Source organism: Xenopus laevis, chromosome 1S (genome assembly GCF_017654675.1).
Source record: "Xenopus laevis strain J_2021 chromosome 1S, Xenopus_laevis_v10.1, whole genome shotgun sequence".
In the NCBI taxonomy this organism is placed as follows: domain Eukaryota; kingdom Metazoa; phylum Chordata; class Amphibia; order Anura; family Pipidae; genus Xenopus; species Xenopus laevis.
In genome coordinates, this window is record NC_054372.1 from 145,331,814 (window position 1) to 145,358,581 (window position 26,768).

The window sequence follows — 26,768 nt, forward strand, 5'->3', positions numbered from 1 at the left end:
GTGGAATATGAGAAATGACAGTTCACAGGAAAGGGCACTTAATTCAGACAGTCTTCTAGTTGAAGAAATTGCCACCATAAACCCTGTCTTGTATGTGAGCCAGGTGTCGGAAATTTAACTCATGGGTTCGAATGGCGGGTCAAGCAGGGCCTTGAGTACCGGATTAAGGTCCCAACTGGGAACTGGTGGTTGAAATGGAGGAATCGCATGTGCCACTCCTTGTAAATAAACTTGTTGAGTTGTTTGAGATCCAACACTGGCCTGAAGTTGGTACAATGATCAGATTGGATTAAAACCCCCGAGAATCTCTCTGGCCATGGCACTGGCACAATTACTCCAGTGTGCTCCATTTTGGCAATGCAATGCAGAAAGGCTTGTGCCTTTTTGGGGTGAGACGGAACTCTGGACATGAAAAATTTTCGAGGGGGTAGACTTGTGAAGTCAAGGTGATAGCCTTCTGTGACTATTTCGTTGGCCCATGCATCTGAGGAGTGATGGATCCACCCGGAATCGTAACTTGCCCCCTATCTGCTCCAGCGTTTCCCGAAGGGCTGTCCCGTCATGCTGATGTGGATTTGTCTCCAGCAGGCTTGATGAAGGTTTTGTTGGGCTTCCATGGGGCACGACCTTTATCGTGGGTCTTGCTACGAAAGTGTGAACGTTGTGGTGAACTGCTTTTGCGTGTATAGCGTGCGCTTTGCCCGCAAAAATTCTTTCCACGTCTGGCTGTCCCTGAAGATCTGGCCTTAGCTTGAAGATCAAAGGTACTTTTTCCTCCTGTTGATTGTGAAATTATCTTCTCAAGTTCCTCGCCGAACAAACTTTGGAGAAGGACAGTAAGATTAGTGACTTCTTAGAACTCAGGTCAGCTGACCAGTTTTTAAACCACAATGTCCGCTATGGACAGGGCTGAAGTCTGTGAGGTATCAAGAGTAGCGTCACACAAATAAGCTGATGCTTCCGCGATTGTTAGCGCAGAAGATAGTAGATCAGTCCTGGGTACTCCATTTTGGATGTCTCTGACTAATGATTCTACCCATGCTTAATCTGCCCCGTAATTTTGGATTGACATTTTGTACAGTTAAATTATGTCACCTGTGCTGTGTTGGGCACTCTCCCCCCCCATGCCCTTGTGAATAATGCCACTGGCCTACCTTCTGCCATGGGAGTCACATGAGTGGTGAGTCAGTGTGCTGGGCTGAGACAACCTGTATGTGTCTGTGCCACTCCATGGCAGCAGCTATGGAGCCAGTTACTGCGCTTCTGCTTTTTAATAACTTGCAGGGCTATCCTTCCTCTGCCTCGTGTGCTCATCTGAACGAGTGAAAAAAGTGCAATTGCATTCCGCCGCCCATTAGTGCGCCGGCGCCAATACGCCGTGGCACTAATGGGGCTGCTGGACCGCAAGTGTGTCCCACTGCAGACAGATCTAGAATGGCGCCAGGCGCCAACACGTTGTGGCACTCGAGGAGTCTCACAGGGTTCCCGCCAGTCGGAAACGCAAGTGTGTTCCACTACTCTGGGCGAGGAAGGCAGGCACTGTCTGGGTGGTCTTTATAGCCATTAGGCTAGCAATTGACCCCGGTGAGCCCTGCTTCTGGTGTCACCCTGGGTGCCAGTTGCCACTGGACGTAGTTATCAAATTTCCTGCCTCCTGGAGGATGGAGCTTAACCCCATCATTACCTGTGTACCCCTAAGAGGACCGAGAAATTATGTTAACTAAAGATTTACTGATGTTACATGTAATGGATAGTAAACACGCCAGACAAAGAATTCAAAACCTAGTTTAAATATAACAGGCATGTAAACTGTCATCTGGAAATTCTAGGCGCCTGATGTTATCTACATGAAGGGTCTTTCTGTAATTACAAGGACTACAATGTAAATGTTTTAAAAACAGTTAAGTGTTAAAAAACAATTGTTGGATTGTTCAGCCATCAGCATGGTTTTATACCAGCTTAGTTCAAGATACTATCTCATTAGAAAAAGCAGTTCTGTATAAAACAATGAAGAACTGGTGTTAAATATGACTAACAGATCCCATGCCTGTACCAGGCAAACATAATTCTGAAAATGTATTAATGGACAAAAGTTTATTAAACCTCCTTTCTAAGGATGTAACCTTTATTATTTTTCTTTATAAATAATTATATATATATATATATATATATATATATATATATATATATTGGGTATGAATCAAAGAACTATTATTTCTAGCATTCACCCGTCTTAGAAGGTCTTACCCGGGCTGCATCATAACATCTTCATATAGGTTTCGCTGGCGGTTAGACAATTGGCACTTGAGAATATGCTCCGATTTCTTTGTTAATTGCCTTTCTACATCTCTCTTGGACCGACGTAGTATGAATGGTTGTGTTGACTACATTTAAGAAGACACAAATATAGCACTATTGAATTATCTTTGTTTTTTTGTAAAACCACTAAGTACACACTTAAAGGCTGTAATATTGAGATAAATTGCACTTGGTATTCATTTAATTTTTTTCGAGGTTTTAGAATTAAAATACAGTTTGTCCCCACAAAACCCTCCTGGTCTTTTTATGTATATTTAAAAGTTGCTTAGAAAGATATTTTCTTTAACTATGCAACCAAAAAAATGTGTGTGGTTCCCTTTAAACGAATAACTTAGGTATATAATAATGAATATAAATCACGAATTAGGGAAAACAAATCAAGCTATTTACTTTTTTTCAGGAAAAAATTAGCTATCAAAAAAAATTTTGACCGGCTGATGGATTCTTAAGCATGTATCTAAGGAATAAAACTGTTAATCTAAAACTATTGAGGACTGAATTTATGCAGTATAGCTAAGCAACTGTGAAACTAGCTTAACAGAAAGCGGATTCGCTGGGAGACTAGATTAATATATTATATTTATATAATACGCAAAAGCCATGAATATCCTGTAAATTATATCCTTATAAACGGTGAGTAGTGATGTCATCAGTTATAAACGGTGAGTAGTGATGTCATTTCTGTCACATGACTCACTAAAATTTGTGTATTATAATAAATTAAGTACCCCCAGTTGTAAAATATGAGGATATTAGAAGTTACCTCGGAGTTCCATGACCTGTATAAAAACACTCGGCCTTCGGCCTCGTGTTTTTATATGGTCATGAAACTCCTCGGTAACTTATAATATCCTTATATTTTACAAGAGGGGGTACTTTATTCACTATATAGCGCTGACACATTTAAATAGTGGTTTACAGAGAATATTTTTCATTTAGTCCCTTCCAGAGCAGACCTTAAATTTTTAGGTGACTATCAAATTCACATAACACACTAGGGCCAATTTCACCAGAAGAGAATATCTATTACAATATTTATTGTAAAGTCCTTTCTTAGCAGCTTTCCAGGTATTCATTAACTGCCCTGGTTACTAATGTATGTTGACGCCTATTAACTTGACAGCAGTTTATAATATATTTATATGTTCTCAAACTTATTGTTGGTATGCTATTTATCTTAAGGCATTAGTTCCTCTTCCAGGAAATAACCACCATTAACCAAGTGCAAGTGATGTTTGGGTGACTTAAAGCATGGAAACAAAAGGAGGCAAACATCTAATATTAAACTAGGTTTTTGCTTGGAAAAAAAACCCACAATACCCATGTACCGTGTATGAAAAAGTGTTCATAAAATACACTAACATTGTTAATGGAAATTTGTATGGAATTTTTATTTTAACCCAGGGGTGGCCAAAAGATAGATGGGGATCTACCAGTAGACCTTTAGCTGGTGATCAGTAGATCTCAAGACACTGTCAATAAATAGCTTGACTAAATCAGACTCCTGTTTCATGATTTCCATTCAGATATTTATGTTAAGGTTACATAAGAAATATAGGTTTGTTAAATATAGCAATATAAATTCTCTTATAAATCAATATAATATTTAAGTAGGAACAGAATGGTAACAATGTTTTAATGGATGTAGATCATTATGGGACAACATCACTAAAAGTAGACCTCACATTAGTAAAGTATGGGCACTCCTGTGTCTAATAAAAGGGCAGCCAAGTTTGGCAGTTTTACTTTGAAAGCAGCTAGTAAGTTGCAAGTAAAACTTAGTCCCTTTGTAAAATGTATAATGAAGCAATAGAATTCTTAATGAATCAGATGAAAATTAAGCGTAGGACTGGCCAGATATGGGATGACTTTGACGTAGTTGGCCAGCTTAAATATATTGCAATATATGGACAAACAATCCCTGTTTTGTTTAAAGGGTAAGGCATTTTTCAGTAGCAGTATGCACAAAATGTCTCTGTCTTAAATATATTGATAATGGGTTGAGTGCAGAGGACATCTTGTATTTGTCACTCCTGTTTTAACCCATTAAGTGACACTGATACTTAAGTTACTATAGATGCTATATGTCTGGGTTACAGATTATTCATTTTAGTACTAATTTTCAGCAGATCAAATCAATCCTTTCATTTACCCTGTGCAATCGAATAGAAATTGTGTGTCTGTAGTCATGATCTTGATCACTGTCCTTCACTGGGAAATCCAAGTATGCCCTGGACAAGCCGGGAATGAGGAAGTGCACCATGGTCCACAGTTCCTTCCATGTGTGGGGCAGTGGGTTGTCCCTGAGAAGCAGTCGGCGCTGACTAAGATAAAAATACAAGTTACAAGATATGGGTTTTCTACTTTATTTGAAAGTAATTATTTCTGTCTTTATATCCGATGCATATATGCAGCTTAAGTAATGAAAGTTTCCGTGTTAATTCTATTTGGCACATCAATGTTGTCTTTGCCAAGCTTAGAACTGGCATAGTAAGCAAAATAAAAATGACATTTCAAACAAATTCCAGAACTGTGCTAATGAAGTAGATAATTCATACATTTAATTTTGTAACCTAGGGTTAACCTTCATTCATCACAGATTAGTGCATACAATGTATGCTTTTCATATGTATTCAGACAGGTAAAGCTAGAGCCTGACCGATAAACAAAGGTTTAATGAAGCAATCTCCAGTTAAGAGGTGCGTTACTACCAGGCTTGGGGGTACTGGGGCCAGGATAATGTAACCTCCCACAACAGCACTGCACTGAGCTTACTTGTCCACGTTACATAATCCATTTTCACATAAGCAATTTAGAAAAATCGCACACCCTTAGAGAGATCAGCCCGGTGCACAATATTAGAGGATCAGCAACCACACAATTGGTCTGGGAAAAAGGATATCGGCACACGAGCATCTCCGCACAATAAACGAGCAGGGTGCTCCCAACATAATCCATTTTCCCAGATGTTTTGAGTAAGATGTCTATGCCTCAGATTGAACTTGGACAGACAAATCTTTTCCCAACCCATAGTACTGTTATTTGAATTCATTTTAAGAATACAACAGAAGTACAGACTATGTAGAATACAGTCTATATGTCAGATACCCCAGTTAAAACTGTAATGAAATGTGTGCAAATCACTCGAGTAAGTATGTTCTTTATTCTAAAGGCACATGAAATGTATGCGATTCACAATGTTGATTACAAAACGGAGTCAATTTTAGTTAGTTAACATTGAAGACAGATAAATATACAATCCCACCTTGGTAAATTTAGGATGGCTTCCCAATGCTTTTCTGTCATGTTTTTGATCTGGTGTACTTCATCCAGAACTAGATATTTCCACCTCATTTTCATGAAAGCCTTATGGCCCTTGAAGAATTGCTTGTATGAGGTAATACAAACATTAAAGTTGTTTGGTTCATTCCATGTCTGCGTCAAAGGAGAAATCAAAAATGACCACATTATCCCAAGAAACTCTATGAACTCCAGCAATAGCAATAAGTAATTGTGACTCTTGTCTCTTGAATGGCTGCATGGTACAGTGCTGGGAGCTGCAAAGGTCTGAAGATCTAACGAGCGGCAATCTTAAACAAAACATTTGCATGTAAAAACCATTGGTTACTATCAACTGTTTATTAAAGGGATACTGTCATGGGAAAAAATTTTTTTCAAAATGCATCAGAATTCTGCACTGAAATCCATTTCTCAAAAGAGCACACAGATTTTTTTTATATTTAATTTTGAAATCTGACATGGGGCTAGACATTTTGTCAATTTCCCAGCTGCCCCTGGTCATGTGACCTGTGCCTGCACTTTAGGAGAGAAATGCTTTCTGGCAGGCTGCTCTTTTTCCTTCTCAATGTAACTGAACGTGTCTCAGTGGGACATGGGTTTTTACTATTGAGTGCTGTTCTTAGATCTACCAGGCATCTGTTATCTTGTGTTAGGGAGCTGTTATCTGGTTACCTTCCCATTGTTCTTTTGTTTGGCTGCTGGGGGGGAAAGGGAGGGGGGCGATATCACTCCAACTTGCAGTAAAGCGTGATTGAAGTTTATCAGAGCACAAGTCACATGACTTGGGGCAGCTGGGAAATTGACGATATGTCTAGCCCCATGTCAGGTTTCAAAATTGAATATAAAAAAAATCACTTTGCTCTTTTGAGAAATGGATTTCAGTGCAGAATTCTGCTGGAGCAGCACTATTAACTGATTCATTTTGAAAGAAATGAATATATTTCAGTAACATATGTCCCTATCCTATTGGAGCTTACCCACTTACATTTACACAACACTATGGTTAATTTAACCAGGACTGGCTAGTATTCAACCTAAGATCCCAGGTATGCGAGGTAGAGATACCAAAAACTGCACTACCATGCTGACCACAATATTTTTCAAAAAGGAAAGAACAAAACACCAAATACGAGAGGACTGCTGCCTTTTAAGAAAATATCAACATGACTAAAAGGAAATAAAATACTCTTTTCAAGAACAAAAGTGACCACGTTTTCAAAATCTGTGTTTCCCACAGTCTTCCATAAATATTACACATTGTTTTTGGGACAAATACAGTTTAAAGATAGGGTTATTTTAATTGAATGCTCTACCTGTCTCTTTCTTCTGAGCTCACTCTGACTGCCAAAATACAAAAGAATCCTTAGAGATGGACACCAGCGTTTGAGTTCCAATTCCCATTTTAATATCTTATAGCTGCGTGCTACAATTAAGTAGGGTCCCCATACTCCTAGAAAGAAAATAAAAAACTAGAATAAGAAAAAGTTCTCTTGCATGCATTTGAGCACAATTTTTTCAGTATTACTGATTCCTCACCTTCATTACTGGCCAGATGTGCAAACAGTGCAATCACTTGAATGTTCTTCCCAAGTCCTGTTTCATCAGCCAGGATACCATTGAGGTTCTTCTTATACTGCTTTACTAACCATTCCACCCCAACGTTTTGGTAGTCTCGGAGGGTGCCATGGAGAAGAGGGAGATAGCTGGTTTTCACCTGAGTAACACACAAGCCAGAACAAATGTTTGTGTGAAAACATATGACCAGAACAAAATTTTGTCAAATTAGTTCTTAATATTGTACTGTGACAACTTTTAAAAGACAGAGGCTGATTTTTCAGTTAGAGGATTTCAAATCACAAGATGATTTGTCTTTTAATTGATTACAATTTTCTTCTTCATTGCTATCACAATTAAGGGAAATGTGAATTTAAAAAAACTTGAAAAAATAATCAAAAGACGTGCCAAACAAAATAGCATTATTCCAGTTATTTCCATTGAGCCTGCAAAAATGTGAATTTTAAAACTCTCAAAAAATACAACTGATTCAATGTTGAAAATACACCTTTCATTAACTTCTATAGAAGCCTAATGAGGAATATTACATGCAACATTCTAATTTTTATTTGTAAATGTGTTCTCTTTGTGAAGTGTATTACATTTCCACCATTGTGTCAAAAAAATTACTTTGCATTATACACTTCTAAAAATAGTGCTTTTTCTACTACTTTAATTAAACAAAAATCTCCACAAAACCTCAATAGCCACCCCGCTGGTTGCTTTCCCAGGTCATATTTTAGAACTCATAAAAACAGAGAAGATGCACAGGCAGCCATGTTTAGGCCTACAGTGGTCTCACTATGTTACCATCAAAATCTGACTAAAAACAAGACAAAGCAAGGAGAGATGGCAAAACCAAACATTTAGTTTGCTCAGTCTGTACAGCAATAAATTTAGGCATTTGTTAGTCCAACTGTTTTTTGGATTTTTGATACTTTTATACTGGGTTAAGCTCCACTCTACAGGACACTTGAATCATAATTAAAGGGGCGTGCCAGGTCAGGCTTAACCCCACATACTGTACTGATACAATCAGTTTGTCCCTAAGAGACTGCTATAATAGGAAACAACATAGTAACCACAACACTGGGAAACCAGGGAATTATCCCAGATGTGACCATGTGGTCAACAGCTTGTCATAAGGGCATGAAGCCCTCTGTCCCCCTATGCCCAAGAGGCCCCCATAACCCTTGTGGAATGGGCCTGGAGACACCCTATGGTGGTGTTCTTCCCTTGGATAGATAGGCTTGGTGGATGGTTTCTCTCAGCTACCTTGCAATGGAAATTTTGGATGCTGCCTCGGCGAGGTCCAGATGGTAGATGAACATCATTTGTCATTGCCAGAAGGATCTTGATCGTTCTATATACTATTAGAGTGCTCTGACTACATCTAGACTGTGAAGTCATCTTTCCTTGTCATTTTTAGGATCCTGACTCAGAGACGGTACTACAATCTCCTGATTAAGTGGAAGGAGGACACTACCTTGCGCAGAAAGGATGGAACCATGCATAGGACTGCCTTATCCTTGTGGAAGATCAGAAATGCAAATTCACAGGAAAGGGCACTCAGTGGTCAATGAATCACCACTAGAAACACCACCTTCCAGGTGAGTTAAGTGTCAAAGATGGAACCCAGAGGTTCGAATGGCAGATTAAGTAGAGCCTCAAGTACCAGGTTGAGATCCCATTCTGGGACCGGTAGGTGAAATGTGGGGATCATGTGTGCCACTCCCTGCAGGAATGAGCGGAGACTAAAATAAGGACTGATAATGTAGATACCTGAACCTTCAAAGGAGCTGAGCTTCAAGCTTAACTGAAGACCCCGCTGTTGGAATGAGAGGACTCATGGGATGTTAATTTCGAGGAAGGGCAAATTGGATTCCTCACACCAGTTTAAGATTGCCAAACTTTGTGATAGGATGTAGAGGATGTAGGCTTATGTGCCTTCAGCATCGTTGAATAATTCTTCCACTAGTCATTGTCACCTCTAAATGGCTGCTTCAACAGCCATGCCGTCAAAACGAACAGGCCGGGAAGGGGATTCCTGTCTGTGATGGTGAACCCTGTCTGCGCAGCTGTTAAGTTGAGGTTACTCCCTGAAGCAGGTGCATGGAGCAGAATCTGCACAGCAGCTCTCCATAACCCCAGGGTACCTTAGATTGGCACTTGGTGCAGGCAAAATGTGGCACCTGTGCTGTAGTGGGTGCTGTAGCAGTTCTGGGCTAGAGAATGACTCTGGTGGGCTGCTTAATGTCGGGGGTTAACCTTGGGTGATGCAGGTAGACGTGCTTCTGGTGTTACCCCGGGTGTCAGCATCAGGTTGACCATAGAAACTTTCCTTTTCATGGTTGTCCATCCTCCTCTGAGCAGGATACTTGAAAACTGATTGCATGAGTACAGTATGTGGGATTAAACTGGACTTGGTACGCTCTCTTAATTATGATTTAAGTATCCTGCCTCCTGGAGGGTGGCGTTTAAACCCATAATTCCCTTTGTCCCCCTAAGATGACATAGAAAAGTGATCAGTCTTTGATGTGGAATCTCATGCTAGAGACCCTGGTTTGATCCTCTGTGGTAAATATTTGTAACCCTGGAGAAGTCACTTTATCTCCTAGTGGCCAAACATACTTAGTGCACCTCTAATGGCAATCTTGTTTAATTTTCCTTTTATTTCCCTATACTATAGTTAACACAGAGTATTTTGGCAAATACTTGGGCCCCTTATTTGTATTTACGTTCAATAACTACATAGCCCCCTTTAACTGAATATACTTACAACACACGAGATGCGAGAGCTGCCCCGTGGAAGTAGAAGTTCAGCAGCAGCAGCAACCTCAGCAATGTCACGGCTATGTTTTTTTGATCCTGACTGAGCTGTATTCGTTCCTTCAATAGTCAAAAGGGCCTCAATAGAAACTATAGCTTTCTGGTTTGCATCTGCATTCACAGCATTCTCTAAATATAATTTAAAGAGTAGATTAGCACAATTATGGTATAACTGTACTGAAAATTATATGAAACAAGTTAGAAGATTCTGAAGGACCACACAAAAGTTTATATATACAAAGAAACATTTTTATCACATAGAATAGAATTTATTATAAAAGGTTCAAACCATTATTCGCCACTTTGGAACTCTCTGCATTTATCTTGGTCCCCAAAACAGCTGTGTCCTACAATGACAAAATGTTTAGTTAGTAAGCTAAGTGTAAAAAACAAAATGTGGTTCAAAGTTTCCTTTGAATCATTTTCACAAAAAATGTTGCTATTCCTGTAATCTTCAATATCAAGGTATTTTCAGGTGATTTGTTGCCCTTGCGGCAACAATTTCAGTAGATGTAGTAAAATGAAAAAGATCAATGGAAGTTTTGTAAATGGTGAAAGAAACAGGCTAAAATGTGATGTAAATCTTGAGAATTCAGACTTGAGAGGCTGCAAGATTTGAAAGCAGAGCAACAGTTAATTTATTTATTATGCTAATAGACTATAGTCAATTTGTAGCCTTTACCAAACTTGCTATTCCCCTTGCAGTAGATTTAAAATCCAGACTCACACGGAAGGCTTTGGTTGTAGAACTTCAACAGGCTGTAGAATGGTCACCTACGCTCCACATGGCCGTGTCACAACCATAGAGCATAGGATACTCTCTGGCCTGCTATAGAGGGCAGTAGCAGTGCTGCATAGCAATGTACACATGAATAGAATAAACTGAATGAAAAGAGGTGTTGCTAAACATAACATCACTCCCACGAAAAAGGCTGTTGCTAAACATTACAGTAGATGTAAGTTAATTAGTGTGAGCTCTGGAGCAAACTTTGGCCTGAAAAATCCTAACCACCCAAACATACATATACCTGCATTGTACATGAACTTGGGCAAATGGAAAGGAAAAGAAATATGATCAGGAAAAGCTGTAGTGACTGGATATCTATCATAACAGAACAGAACACTACTTCCTGCTTTGCAGCTCTCTTGGTTTCCACTGATTGGTTACCAAGCAGTAACCAATCAGTCACCAATCAGTCACTTAACGGGGCTTCATGGGTCATAACTGTTGCTTTCGAATCTGAGCTGCATGCTGAGGATCAATTACAAACTCAGTGAACAGTTATGTCCCGTGTGGCCCCCCTTAAAGTCGCTGACTAACTCAGAGTTAGAGAGCTGAAAAGCAGGAAGTTTGGTTTTGTTCTGTTAGACAACCAGTCACTCAAGCCTTTATAGATCACATTTTTGGCTAACTAACTATATTAGAAAAATTATTTTTATCGATTTACCCAATTATTATATTAACAGTTTATTAACTGCCCCTGTTAAGATTTTTAAAAATGTGTCTTTTTTTCTTTGTAAAACACCAGTACTTTACACTTAATCCAAACTAAAATATAATTAATCCTAATTGGAGGCTAAATAATCCTATTGGGTTTATTTAATGTTTCAATGATCTTTCAGTAGATATAAGGCATGGAGATTCAATTTACAGAAATATCCCTTATCCGGAAAACCCCAGGTCCCAGTCTATGACTATCGTATCGACAAAAATTAGTTTGAATTTGAAAAAAAAGTGACTATGTGAATATCGAAATGTACTGTCTCTTTCATACTTCGACCATTCGCCATCTAAAACTGCCGAATTGCTGTTTTAGTCTATGGGGGACAAATACTTTGATTTGAATTCGATCAATACGGTAAAACTGTTTCTTATGATTTGAATACAGCATATTTACTGGAAGTTAAAAACTTAGATCTTTTTAATAAATTTCGGGAAAAAAATTCGAATTTCGAGTTGATGGGAGTTTAAAAAAACTATCACCTTGAAATTTGACCCTTGATAAACCTGTCCCTTAGTGATTAATACTAAGGGGGCTATTTACGAACAATCAAACTATGATTTTTTCCATGAATCACAAAAAATGTTTTGGTTTTCGTATATTTCTAAAAAGCTCTAAAAACTGGAGATTTATTAAGTGAAAAAAAAAACAAAAGCCTTTAGTGCCAAACTTTGTCAAGTAAAAGCTGTTGAGGTGCTATAGAAGTCAATAGGAGATGCGCTGATCATATTTTAAACCAATCAGAATTTTAGAGCTTTTCGAAATTTTGTTTTGCTACTCAAAAAAATCTTTTTGGTCATTCTTTTTAGAACAGAATCTTTAATAAATTCAATGCCAATCGTGGTTTTACAGTTTGTGAGCTTAGTTGTGGTTTCAAAAACCTGTAAAACCACTAAAATCTGACCTTTCATAAATAAGCCTTAATAAGAAAAAAGTACAAAGAGGCCTCAAAAATGAATGAAAACTCACCACATTAATCTGTGACTCAAGCTTTTTAGGTTCAATACCTAGAAAACAAAATACAGAAAATGTTCAATCTAATGTTCAGATGTAGTATTTTTTATAATATACACACAAATCTGTTAACCATTAGTACTGCTTGTATGTTAAAATGAAAAGCTTTTATATGTATGCATTTGCATTTATATTGAGTAGTATATTGAGGCAGCAGCCCAGATGCCGCCCCCTCCTCTCCCGCTCCACGATTAAAAATTAGCGTCGCAGCGGGTCTAAGGGGGCAGTATCGCTAGTGCATTAAGCGCAATGGCGCTCTCTGCACTAGCGGAGCCGAATAATCGGGTTAAAACCCGGAAGTTCGGCTCTTAAAGTTACAAGTGGTGGCTTTTTGCCACCCCTTGTAACTGGCCGCTCACTGCCGCCTGAGGCAAGGGTCTCACCTTGCCGCATGGCAGAAGCGGGCCTGGGTGCAACAGTACCGCATACTTTATCTATGCTTTTTTTACAGAAAACTTACATTTTTTTTAAAAAAAAAAATTTTAATTGGAAGGTCACAATTTTGAGAACATCTTACTCATATATTTAGGTACATAGTTCGATCGGGTTGAAAAAAGACCAAAGTACATCAAGTTCAACCCCTCCAAATGAAACTCAGTATCTATACACACACACAATGACCCCTCCTTACACTCACACAAACTATATATACTCATACACTAACTATAGAATTTAGTATCACAATAGCCTTTGATATTATGTCTGTCCAAGAAATCATCCAAGCCATTCTTAAAGGCATTAACTGAATCAGCCATCACAACATCAGCCGGCAGTGCATTTCACAACCTCACTGTCCTGACTGTGAAGAACAACCTACGTTGCTTCAAATGATAGTTCTTCACTTCTTAAAGTGATACTGACACTAAAAAACTATTTTTTAAAATATGAAAGTATATTAAAAGTTACCTATAGGTCATGCTGAGTAATTGTAAGTAATTGTTGGTCTGTCAGTTAGAGTTTCTAATGCTAACGGAGTCCTGGGGCATCAGACAGGTAATGTAAAAGCATTGTGCTAATCCTTTATGGCAAAGTTATAAGTAGCTTTCAAGGCAATATTATGATAAAAAAAAATGTAATTTCTGGTGTCAGCATCTCTAAGTCTTCTGTCCCTCTAACCAGTTTAGTTGCACGTCTCTGCACTCTCTCCAGCTCATTTATATCCCTCTTAAGGACTGGAGCTCAAAACTGCACTGCATACTCCAGTTGAGGCCTTACTAGGGACCTATAAAGAGGCATAATTATGTTTTCATCCCTTGCGTTTATGCCCATTTTATGCAAGACAGAACTTTATTTGCTTTAGTGGCAAAAAATGACACTGCCCAGAATTGTTATCTACAAAAACTCCTAGATCCTTTTCAGTTAAGGAAACTCCCAACACACTGCCATTTAGTGTACAACTTGCTTCTATATTGTTTTTGCCAAAGTGCATAACCTTGCATTTATCAACATTGAACCTCATTTGCTTGTTTGCTGCCCAGTTTTCCAATTTAGTCAAATCACTCTGAAAAGTGGCAGCATCCTGCATGGAACCTATAGTTCTGCACAATTTAGTATCCTCAGCAAAAATAGAAAGTATTTTCAATGCCCTCCTCCAGGTCATTAATAAACAAGTTGAAAAGCAAAGGGACCTAGTACAGAGCCCTGCGGTACTCCACTAACAACACTGGTCCAATTAGAAAATGTTCCATTTACCACCACTCTTTGTAATCTATCTTTTAGCCACTTCTCTATCCAGGTACAAACAACATTCCTTAGTAGATCACATCCACTGCCTTCCCAGAATTAAGGTCCCTGCTCACCTTCTCATAAAAGGAAATTAAATTAGTCTGGCAATCTCTATTATGCATAAAACTATGCTGGCTCAAACTTATAGTATTATGATTTGCAATGAAGTTCAGTATCTTTTCCCTTAATAAGTCTTCGAAAAGCTTTCCTACCACTGATGTCAGACTAACCGATCTATACTTTTGAGGCTGAGAACAGTATCCCTTTTTGAATAGGGACACCACATTACCAATGTGCCAGTCTCTCGGCACAGTGCCAGAGCTCAATGAATTATGAAAAATTAAGTAAAGAGGTTTGGCAATCACAGAGGTAAGCTCTCTAAGTACCCTGGGATGAATATGATCCAGTCCCGGACCTTTGTTTTGTCTTCCTTAACATGTTCTAGTCTCTTTTGAATTTCCTAATGCGTGAACCATGCAACATTAGTTGTATAACTAGGATTGGGACTATTAAGAAGGAAACATTAATTAACTGGTTCCTCATTTGTGTGGACAGACGAAAAATAACAGTTCAGAATCTCTGCTTTTTTTCTGTTCCCATCAACCAGCTGACCCCCCTCTGATATTAAGGGTCCCACCCCTTCCTGCTTAATTTTTTACTATTTACACATTTAAAAAATAATTTTGCGCTCTTTTTACTGCTGGCCGCTATACCCTTTTCCATATCGATTTTAGCTTGTCTTGGCTTTTTTGCATGATTTTTTGGCCTCCTTGTACCTGATAAATGTTTCAGCTGTCCCAGCTAACTTGAAAGCCTTAAAAGCTTATCTTACCCACCTCAACAACATCTATTGAACCACAACTGTTTTGTTTTGCAACAACATTCTCATAAGTTCCTAGTGGCAAATTAAACAATATGGTCCAGCTTATTTTAATAAAACTGCTCCGGATATTTAACGTTTCAAAGAAAGTAATAGCTCACACAGTGATGCATGTTGTTGACAGTAATCTGCATAAAGGTAGGGTAATAGGGGGTTAATGACCTGTCGAATCTGACAGGTACAACATATAGCTGCCAACAAGGTGTATTAGTAGGGGAAACTTTGTTTTGACAGAACAACTGTGATCTGACAGTATTATAGGATTGTCTGCAGAAATGGACTACCCAGCTGACATACATGCCATGGGAGTATAGTTTAAACCATTTTAGATTTTGACTTTGCCTTGTATTTTAAGATTCTCCAGGCTTAGACTGGGCATTAATAGTCAATTTGGGAGTTTTACTTTGAAAGCAGCTAGTAAGTTGCAGGTAAAACTTAGTCCCTTTGTAAAATGTATAATGAAGCAATAGAATTCTTAATGAATCAAATGAAAATTGAGCATAGGACTGGCCAGATATGGGATGACTTTGACGTAGTTGGCCATCTTAAATATATTGCAATATATGGACAAACAATCCCGGTTTGTTTCAGTAGCAGTATGCACAAAATGTCTCTGTCTTAAATATATTGATAATGGGTTGAGTGCAGAGGACTCTTGTATTTGTCCATTAATAGTCCATTCCAAATCTAAGCTCTAGTCAATTAGTCTTGATTTTATCCTTGCACAAAAGTAAAAGAACAAATATATTTCTGGTTAACTTCGTAATCACTGTCTTTTTATACTGGCCTGCCACTGAACTGTATGCAGTCCAAATAGGGAACCCAAAATCCCCACCGTTTAAGAGCACATACAAATACATTAGCTTGACACAGAGGCAAATAAAAAAAACTGCTAAGGAGAAATGTAAGCATTTAATTTAAGCTATAAACATATATTATTAATATATAGAAATAATATATATTAATAATAAATACTACCTTTGTGTCTTTTTTTTTGCGCGGACAATGCTCTTTTCATCCTTTCTTGTAATTCCACCTGCAGTTTTATCTCAACCACCTATTCAAAAAACAGCCAAAATGAAATGAATTATAATCTTTATAACACAGATTTTGCATACAAAATAATATATACACACACATACATACATATATCTATATATAAATATATACACACACACACACAGTCCGTAGGTTCCAGGACACCAAAACCAAAAATAAATTTGACAATAAGGCCTTTTCTTAAGAAAGCTCCTAGATGTGGACCGAAAAGTTGGCCTGTTTTCCCTTTAATTATCATTAATAAAAGTTAAGTTATTCATGAAATATTTCCCCATGTGCACCTATATCTATCTATATTATATATATGCACAAGTATTTATTGAAAGGAAGAATACCCACACGCACATGTCCCCGGGCATTGAATTCAGGTTAACAGTATGATTGTATCATCACAAAGAGATATTTTACCTGTTCAATATTTGACCAAAAGTACTGTATTTCCCGAGCTGCTAACCATGCTATGCAACGTAATCGCTCTTCATCCTCCTTCCTGGCTCTGGTATCCTTCTGCTGTTTCTCCTGGCAATGCCTAGCAGCTGTTCTGACCAGCTAAAAGCATAAATGCAATATCATACTAATTACTTCATGTCACACTAAATTATCTTATGACTGACAAGTACCAACTTGAATAACAGGGTAAATCTATTTAATTACGAAACAATAAAAGGCAGAGATCTACAAGAGATTGAATTTAACAATTACAAGTGTGTCTTCACCTCTGTACATGAATGAGGAGGCCCATGGCTTGACAACTTGCAATTTAAAAAGTGTTACAAGGAGCTTAATGGATAAAACATAAATGTTTTTCATTTCAACTGTGTATGAGATATTTTTAATATTGAATTTACCTATTAAACATTAATGGAACAATTCAAACTTTAAAATTACCTTCTTAGCACAAGCCTGCTTCCACAACCTCTCTTGGGCAAAATCTGCAGCCATCCATGACATTTCCTCCAAAAGATAGTCCCAGTGAGATTTAGTTCTGCAAGGCTCTTGAAGTCTAGGCAATCTTCTTGGTGACCACATGCCTTCCTTTCGCAGCTCTGCAATTTGCTGATGGATAGAACTTTCCTACAAAACAAAAAAGGGCCTCTTACTGCTCGGATGTAACTTATACTACTAAATCAAATTAATTATTTTTCTCATAATGAAAAACAATTTTTAAAATGTATCACAGAAAAATGAATTCAAAAGAATTTATAATGTTCCTTTTTTTTAGCACAAACCCTCCACAACCGGATACATTATGTAACGGATATCAGTAATGCTCTCCAGTTGTTTAATTAGCTCAAATTACACTAATATTTTTTTGTGACTTTAACCAACTGTCTCCTTGGGTTCCAAGCTGAGGAAATCCCATCTTCCACCATCCATACTCAAAACCTTCTACAGAAGGACTATCAAGAGCATCCTGTGCAGCTGTATCACTGTCTGGGCTGGGAACTGCACTGTCATGGAGCGCAAGACCCTAAAGAGGATAGTGAAGACAGCAGAGAAGTTCATAGGTGTCTCTCTTACTTCCATCACGGACATTTACACCACTCACTGCATCCGTAAAGCCACCAGCATTGTGGCTGATCTAACACACCCCTCACACTCACTGTTCACACTCCTGCCATCTGGAAAAAGGTACCGAAGCATTAGGGCCCTCACTACCAGACTGTGTACCAGTTTCTTCCCCCAAGCCATAAGGCTCCTGAATACTCAGGGACCGGACAGATCTCTCTCACACATACACTACACCTGACCTTACTATATACCACAATGTTACACAGCCACTGTACGCCATTGTATAAATAAATAGCCATTGGATACAATTGTTCTCTATGAGCACATCTGCACTATATCACGTTCTTTATCATGTTCTTACTACTATCAAAACACAATGATACACCCATCATGTCTGATGTGTGCACTCTCTTGTCCTGTCCCTGCACTATGCTGTCCTGTCTTGCAGGAGTTGCATATGTTTGCACTTGCACTTTTTGCCTGTTGCCCGGTACATCTATGTTGTGTGTAGTACCATGGTCCTAGAGGAACGTTGTTTCGTTTCACTGTGTACTGTACAAACGTATATGGATGAAATGACAATAAACTCACTCTTGACTCAGTATATTTACTGATGATCTGTAAACATCTAAGACATGTAAAAAAAAAAAAAAACTCACATGTTTATCATTGTTATACAGGAAGTAGCTTTACCTGTTCTACTGGTTTTGGAATAAGAGCTTCTTGCTGAGCATCCTCAGGAACTGGTGCAAGGCTCTGAGGTTCCTGAGACTGGGGCCTTGCCAAACCAGGAGACCGTAAGGAAGGAGATAATGCTTTGCTGGCACCAGGTGATAAAATCCTCTTTGGTGAAACAGCCACAGAAGGTGGTAGAGATTCAGGAATGCTGGGTGAAGAGGATGTAAAAGGAGCAGGTTTCAAATCTACAGGAACTGTGGTTTTTACAGAGTCTGAGCCCATCTTCGATGCTGATGCCTGTATCAAAATTAAACCATTGATTTAATTACAGTAACAGACAACCATGTGACTGCATACCAACATTGTTTTTAAGTAATTCCTAATTATCTAGTATCCAACCAAGTATTGTTTCCCAACATAATTGTTCAGACTAATACCCACTTAAAAACAGTTTATATAGAACTATCTTTCTATACACAGGTATATAAATAATTTGAATAACCTCAATACAGAGCAGCAACATAAAAAATAAAAGGAATAAACTAAACTGTAAAATATACACTCTCATTTGTAAAAATCTATTTTCTCTTACGGCCTCGGGGGACACAGGAACCACAGGGTTAAGGTCCTCCAGGAGGCAGGACACTTATAACAAAAAAAAGAGCTGGGCTCCTCCTCCTCTCCCCTCTATATCCATCCTGCTTAACTCCCACTTCTCAGTTTTTCAGTGTCCTGCATTCCGCTGATCAGCTGTGCAGAGCTGCTACATGGTCCTCCATACACATCTTCACAAAATATTATAGTTTTGATACATATTCCTCTGCCGAAGCGTGTTTTGGCAGAAACGTCCTGCAATCAGTCTGTTCAGACTGAAGCAGGCAGTTGGTCTGCTTTGGTAGGTCCCTGTGGTTCCTGTGTCCCCTGAGGCCGTAAGAGAAAAGGAGATTTTTTGTATAACTTACCTTTAAATCTCTTTCTCTCTAGTCCATTGGGGAACACAGAAACCACTGGGTTAAGCTCCTCCAACCAGGAGGCAGGACACTGACAAATAAAAAAGTTGCTCCTCCCCTTCTATATAATATACCCTGTGCTTAAACTTCTACCTCAGTTTAGTATATCAACTGAGAATAGTATAACAACACAAGGATTCAAATTCAACTTAAATATAGAGAAACTCTTGTCTCAGGGAGGGAGGTCCTGTGTCCCCCAATGGACTAGAGAGAAAGATTTAACGGTAAGTTATACAAAAAAATCTCCTTTTCTCTAACGTCCTATTGGGGGACGCAGGAACCACTGGGACTTATCAAAGCAGTCCCTCTGAATAACCAGGGGGGGGAAGAGACAGTCTGCCCTTAGTCAGCCATGACTACAGCATGAAGAGCCTTCCTACCGAAACTAACTTCAGTGGAGGAAAAAACATCAAAACAATAAAACTTTGTAAAAGTATGAACTGACGACCATGTCACCACCTTGCACAGCTGCTCTGCAGAAGCCTAGTTTCTCCATTCGTTTTCTCTAACTCCCTGGTGAAATGTGCCTTTACCTGTGCTGGGGGACTTCCGTGAGAACTCTCATATGCTTGGTAGATTGACCTTTCAATTCATCTGGCTATAGTAGCCTTCATAGAAGCTGTTCCTTTCCTTGGACCTGAGGGAACGACAATCTGAACGTCTAAATGAGGCTGTCCTATCCACATAGTATCTCAGTGCCCGGACAACATCCAGGGTATGTAGCTTCTTTTCCCCTTTGTTCTTAGGGTCTGGACATAAGGAGGGTACCACAATAGGCTGGTTCACATGAAAATCAGAAACCACCTTAGGTAAGAAGGTTGGTACCATAGGCAAGGTAACCCTGTCTCTGTGGAAAACAGTTCTGGAGCGACTGAAAGTGCCCTCAGCACCACACTCTCCTGGCCGAACAGATGGCCAATAAGAACACCACCTTTGACGTCAGCGACCCTAAGTCTACCAACCTCATAGGTTCAAATGGGGATTCCTGCAATGCCCTGAGAACCAGGTTAAGGTCCCACACTGGAACAGGCTGACAAAATAAGGGAGTGACATGAGCCGCACCCTGGAGAAAATTCCGCACATCATCGCGTTCAGCTAGTCGTTCTTGAAATAAGACTGATAAGGCAGAGACCTGCACCTTTAGAGAAGATAGTTTGAGGCCGCCATCCAATCCCTGCTGGAGGAATTGAAGTACATTGCCAATCCGTAATAGTTCGAATGGTGTTTGATGCTTCTCACACCACGCATTGTATGCCTTCCAGACCCTATAGTAGGCCTTAGCAGATACGGTTTCCTAGCCTTGATCATGGTCTCCACCACCTTGTCGGAAAACCCCCTACGCTTCAGGATAGCTGTCTCAACCGCCAAGGCGTCAAAGAGAGCAGGGGTGCGGTGCAGTATCGGTCCCTGTCGCAGTAAGTCCGGTCTTGCTGGTAGTCTGAACAAATCTCCTTCTGCCAGGGAAATCAGGTCCGAAAACCACGCCCTTCTTGGCCAGAAGGGGGCCACTAACATCAACGTCAGTCTCTCTCGCCGAAACCGCTTTAGAATTTTTGGAATCATGGGAATTGGTGGAAACACGTACGCCCTGTGGAAGTTCCAAGGAAATGTCATCGCATCCACTCCTTCTGCTTTTGGATCCCTGGATCTTGAAAGGAACCTTGGAAGGTTTGCATTGTGGCGGGAAGCCATCAGGTCGATGTCTGGCCGTCCCCACCTGTCAACATGAAGAGCGAAGACCTCCAGTAGGAGTTCCCATTCGACTGGATCCAGGCGATTTCGACTTATATAGTCTGCTTCCCAGTTCAGGATTCCGGGGATGTGAACCTCTGTTACCACTACATTGTGGTGTTCTGTCCACTCCATTATACTCTGCGTCTCCTTCAATGCTGATGCACTCCTTGTGTCCCCCTGATGATTCAGGTAAGCCACCGCGGTTGCATTGTCCGATTGCACCTTTATGTGCTTGTGCTCTAACAGATCCTACCACTGCACTAGGGCCTGGTAAATGGCACGGAGCTCTAAAATGTTTATCACAGTCTGGACTCCACGGAAGACCATGTACCTTGTGCCCCTCATCCGGTCAGGCTTGCGTCGGTTGTTATCAGCATTCACTGTGGGGCCTCCCTCGACTGTCCCTGAGCCAGTCTTGATGGATCCATCCACCAGTCTAAGGACTCTCCGTTGTTCTGTCTAGAATAATGGTCTGTTCGAGAGATCCCTTCTTCCATCTGCGGAGAATGCACAACTGCAGGGGTCGCATGTGATATTGGGCCCATGTTACCGCTTCCATTTCTGCTACCATTAACCCTAGAACCTGCATGCAGAATCGTACTATGGGCGTGTGGTTCAGGATAAGTTGTGCTATCATGTTCCTGAGTTTCGACTATCTCTCTTTTGGTAGAGTTACCATCTGTGAGCTTGTATTGAACACTAGCCCCAGGAACTGCATGAGCTGGCTGGGTAATAATGATGATTTCTCACGATTGATCATCCACCCGAATGACTCCAGAGTTGCCACCGTGACTGACACATTCCTCGTGGCCATCTCCAATGAGTCTGCTTTTATCAGGATGTCGTTCAGGTACGGGATTATTGAAATCCCTTGAAGTCGCAGAGTCGCTGTCATGGATGCCATAATCTTCGTAAACACCCTTGGTGCCGACGTTAGGCCGAATGGTAGGGCCACAAACTGGTAATGTTGCTGAAGAAAAGCAAACCTCAGGAACCTGTGATGTCCTGGGAAAATGGGAACATGAAGATATGCGTCCTTGATATCCAGAGACGCTAAAAACTCCCCTCTACTCATGGACCTGATGACTGAGCGAATGGATTCCATGTGAAAACGGGAGTATCTAATGAATTTGTTTAGTGCTTTCAGGTCCAACACAGGACGAGAGGAACCGTCCTTCTTTGGCACAATAAATAAATTTGTATAGAAGCCATCGGAATCGCTAACCGGACGGAACCGGAAGCACTACTCCTGATTGTAGTAGTGACCTTACTGTTCCGAAAAAGGACTCTTGCTTTGGCTCCCTTACTGGTACCCTGGAGAGAAGGAAACGTTGAGGTGGAGGGGCTTGAAATTCCAACCTGTAGCCCTCACTGACTAGTGTTTGAACCCAGGTGTCGGACACCTCCTTCACCCATGTCTCCTGGAACCTACCGAGTCGCCCCCCCTACGGATTGAACGAGGTCCCCCGACCTCATTGGGAGGGGGGCTTGTCAGTGGTCGGCTTGACATTAGACTTGTGGTTCTGCCACTGATGCTTGCTTCTTTGTTGAAACTTCCCTTTGTCGCGGTAGGTTTCCGATGTTTGTGTTCCCCTTGGGGAACGAAAGCTGGGGCCTTGAAAAAATCTGCCACGTTTTGAACTTGATCCATAACGAGACTTGGTCTGTGGCAATGGTGTGCTCTTTCCCCCTGTTGCTTGGGAAATTATTTTCTCTAGCTCCTCTCCAAACAGTAGCTTTCCCTTAAACTGCAAGCATGTCAGAGACTTCTTGGAGCTTAAATCTGCTGTCCAGTTCTTTAGCCACAATGCTCGCCTTGCAGCCACCGAAGATGCAGATGTTCTGGCTGTGGTAAGTATCGCATCCTGAATGGCATCAGTCAAAAAGCCATTTGCCTCGACTATCCTTGAAGCCAAGGAACATAGTTCCGCCCTAGGAGTATTATCTCCCAATCCATCCTAAAGAGCCTGGGACCATGTGGCAATTGCCCTGCTTGTCCATGCTCCTTCTATCCTGGGTTGCAGTGTGGATCCTGCAGAAGTAAATATAGCCTTCAGTGAACTCTCCAGACGCTTGTCTGTGGGATCCTTAAAGGCAGCCGCATCAGGAACCGGGAGCGACATGTTCCTCGAAAGTCTAGACACTGGGGCATCAACCGTGTGTGAGCGTTTTTCCCGTGGTTTTGACCTTCTGATTACGTAGTTCCTTGTTATTCTGTTTGCTATCGAAACTGAAAAGTGGGAGTTAAGCAGGATGGATATAGAGGGGAGAGGAGGAGGAGCCCAGCTTTTTTTTTTTAAATCAGTGTCCTGCCTCCTGGAGGGAGGAGCTTAACCCTGTGGTTCCTGTGTCCCCGAGAGCCTAGAGAGAAAGAGATTTAACGGTAAGTTATACTAAAAATCTTTTATGGATGTTAAATGTAAACTAAATATTGCACTCAAGAATGAATCCACAGAGTAAGCAATATCAATTAACTTCTTGTAATTAAGATATCTGGGCCCTTTCTAGTATTCATTTTACTACATCTACTGAATTATTTGCCTAAACAGAAAAAAGTATCTGAGCACCCCTTTTTATTCTTTCATACCGGCACTGGAGGCTGTTTCAAGGAGGAAAAATGGTCAATCATCCTTTCTTGAGATGGCTGAGAGCTTTGGGTGCGCAACGGTGGTTGACTGACAATGCCAGGAGACTGTTGTTTTGCTATTGTCTGGGACTGGGCATCTGTAATAAGATGTTGCTGTTGTCCAAGATGCATTGTAGCCTGCACAGAAGAAACTGATGCTGTAGGCAGCTGGGTCCTGAATGGAGATTGTGCCCCGGCAACATTCTGTAACATGGAAACCTTTGCTGGGTCATTTTGTTTGTTAGCAACAGAAGCAGAAGTCTGTTTAGAAGGAGACATTCCAGCTGTGGAAGAGAAAGAATGAAACATCAAAACACAGAAAGGAATATGAATACAAACAAATCACAAAAATTAAAACAAGTTAAAACTGGACATGCACCAGTTACAAAGACTAATGGCTGCATAATACAACAACAAAAATGGATAATTCAGTTATTTTAAAGTGAAAGCTGAGGTTTAATTTTTTTTAAAAGGTTTTACTTTCCTAGGAGATAAATATAAAAGTTTGATGGGGCTTGGAGAACTGGAACTGGGGATACACAACTTGGGGCTAAAAAAGCCTCTATCACGGTTCTATGCACAGTTGATAAAGGTGGGAAGCACACCTCTTAGTAAGCTGCGTTGCAGTTGGCAGCAGGATATCCCACAAATTACAGAGGAGCTGTGGGAGGATACACTGGAAAATATTTTTAATGGGGTTATTAGAAGCAAAGATAAAATGACTCAAATAAACTTTTTGCAAAGGATATATCTTACTGCCCAAAGACTAAACAAAATTAACCCTGAACTGAACCCAGAGTGCCCACGATGCTGGCATACACATCGTAACATACACACTTGTTCCTAATTCTGGCACTTTAGTATTATGTAATAGGGTTGAGGAATAAAAAAGGGACCCTTGACATCAATTACAAGAAAGGCCAGCAATGTTTTGGTAATGCATGAAAAGGTTGAACTAACAAAGTTTGTTTAATATTTTATTTTATTAATCTACAAATTCAGCAATATGTACAACTGTTCTTATCACTGTATGTAAAACTGTTTATGTTTGCTAAACAAAAGCATTGTAAAAAAAAAAAAAAAAAAAAGTTTGATGAGTCTAAAGGTCTTACAGCAAAGTTTTTCCAAAAGCTGCAATCCCCTGTAGTTAGATGGACCTCAGTTTGAGGTGGATAGGGTTTGACAAAATTGTCAATTTAGAAGCTCAAGTCAAACTTCAAAGCTAAGGTTTACGGACAATCACAAGAGACTCTTGCTCAAAAAGCAGGACCTAGCTGGGTCAGATAGTACTGGGGGAGGAGAACAGCAGCAGGATGGTGTACTGGGGAAAGAGAACAGCAGCAGGATGGTGTACTGGGGAAAGAGAACAGCAGCAAGATGATGACAGTTGGGTAACAGTAAGTAAGCCTAGTGTGGAAAAAAAGAAAGAGAGGCTGATCCAGGTTTGTGTATCCCAATAGATACACAACACAAGATTGTGATTTACCAGCATTTATAGTAGTGGAGGGGAAGAGAGCTAGTCCTAAACAGATTGTGGTTATAGAGAATTTATTTACTAGAAGAGGATAGGATACTCTGTCATCTAGACTGATACAACCAATTAGTTTGGCTTGTAGGACTTCTTTGACAAGTGTTTGGAAAAACAGAATTAAATTAATTTCCTGTGATTGTGGTCTTTCATTTTGATATTTGTTGATTGGCCAGGCATATGTATACATTACTATTGCAGTTTTTCTTTGGTCAGCTTACCATCCATGGCATTTCGGCCTGTAACAGGTGGAAGGAGAGGAAGACCAAGAGTTACCATTGGTGATTGGGGCTGCTTCATTGCTGGATCTATGAGGTCATCATTAGAGATTAGTTAGAGATGCTTTCTTAGAAGGTTACCACATTAATATTGCTATACAGTACACTAGTTCAGAAGACAAAGTAGAACTGTGTGGAATCGCTCTCTCTTTCTAATATAAAGACACTGGAAAACATGCTAAAGCATTCATGATCAACGAACCTTACTTAACTTACTTACTATGCTTGGTTCAGGTCAAGGGAGGAGGGGTATCTTTAATAACAACTTATATATTAATTGAATCTGGCATATAGCATTAGAATAGCTGTTAAATGCAATCCAAAATTATATAAAGCATTGTTCTTAGAAACAGAATTGCTTGTGACATATCCTCCTTCATAGAAGCTCTTCAATTTGATTTGATTATTTTCATTGCTTGCATTTTAAGTTATTAGGAATTGGAACATTTTTGGCAAATCCGACACCAGATACCAAAAATAGCTTCCAAATTCCATGGCTCTGGTAGCAAAAAGCTGAGAAGTTACAGACTTCATCAAATAACTCTTATAATTAATAAGATTACTTCTGTAATTTAAATTATTAGTAACATGGCAGAAGTAGGAGCTATTTTTAAGTACATAAGGGATTAAGTCATAATCTAACCTCAAATAGCCAATCTATAATTTTGCTTAGAAGACTTCTTTTATAAGAGTAATAGGGTTGTGCTTTTCTGAGAAAATGTCTTAAAATGTGGTTGTGTATTATTTAAATGGTGTAGTTTGTTCCATCAACCTCTATTATAGCCTCTCTCAAAGTTCCTTGCGATGTTGTCAAATCTTTTCTATATGAAAACAAAGTAATATGTAATTACCAGTGCCAAAAAAGGAAAGATGTTTTATTTAACAACAAACACGTAAACTGAGGAAAAGCATATAATCAGTAATGCAAAAGAATTCAGTACCACTTGCAGTTTCCTTCAGGATATTGGAAGCTTGGATTTCCTTGTCAGCTGGAGTCTCTATTACTGAACTTACAGGAGGATCTGGAGTCTAAAAACAAATAAAAAATCATTAGCTACAGTAATAGTCATACAAGGCAGATCATCATATTACAGGTATGGGACCCATTATTCAGAATGCCCAGGGACTTGGGGTTTAGGGATAATGGATCCATCCTTTATTTGGATCTTCATATTTTAAGTCTATTTGAAAAAAAATTTAACATTAAATAAACCCAATAG

At 39.7% G+C, this 26,768-nt stretch overlaps 1 protein-coding gene across 6 annotated transcripts in view; it reads right to left on the reverse strand.

Annotated features, from left to right (window-relative positions):
- LOC108707142 (E1A-binding protein p400) overlaps window positions 1-26,768 on the reverse strand; it is an 84,400-nt gene that overhangs the window by 47,137 nt on the left and 10,495 nt on the right. For 5 of the 6 annotated variants that reach the window (XM_018244160.2, XM_018244162.2, XM_018244157.2 and 2 more), the window contains exons 3-17: window positions 26,490-26,577; window positions 25,492-25,578; window positions 23,704-24,026; window positions 18,388-18,669; window positions 17,071-17,256; window positions 16,591-16,731; window positions 16,102-16,180; window positions 12,474-12,511; window positions 10,292-10,349; window positions 9,953-10,131; window positions 7,156-7,333; window positions 6,933-7,069; window positions 5,585-5,754; window positions 4,472-4,643; window positions 2,248-2,384 (exon numbers count right to left, since the gene is read on the reverse strand). In XM_018244160.2, the coding sequence (XP_018099649.1) occupies window positions 2,248-2,384; window positions 4,472-4,643; window positions 5,585-5,754; window positions 6,933-7,069; window positions 7,156-7,333; window positions 9,953-10,131; window positions 10,292-10,349; window positions 12,474-12,511; window positions 16,102-16,180; window positions 16,591-16,731; window positions 17,071-17,256; window positions 18,388-18,669; window positions 23,704-24,026; window positions 25,492-25,578; window positions 26,490-26,577 (2,255 nt within the window). The remainder of the gene's footprint in view (window positions 1-2,247; window positions 2,385-4,471; window positions 4,644-5,584; window positions 5,755-6,932; window positions 7,070-7,155; window positions 7,334-9,952; window positions 10,132-10,291; window positions 10,350-12,473; window positions 12,512-16,101; window positions 16,181-16,590; window positions 16,732-17,070; window positions 17,257-18,387; window positions 18,670-23,703; window positions 24,027-25,491; window positions 25,579-26,489; window positions 26,578-26,768) is intronic. The other variant, XM_018244161.2, reaches the window with a different exon arrangement.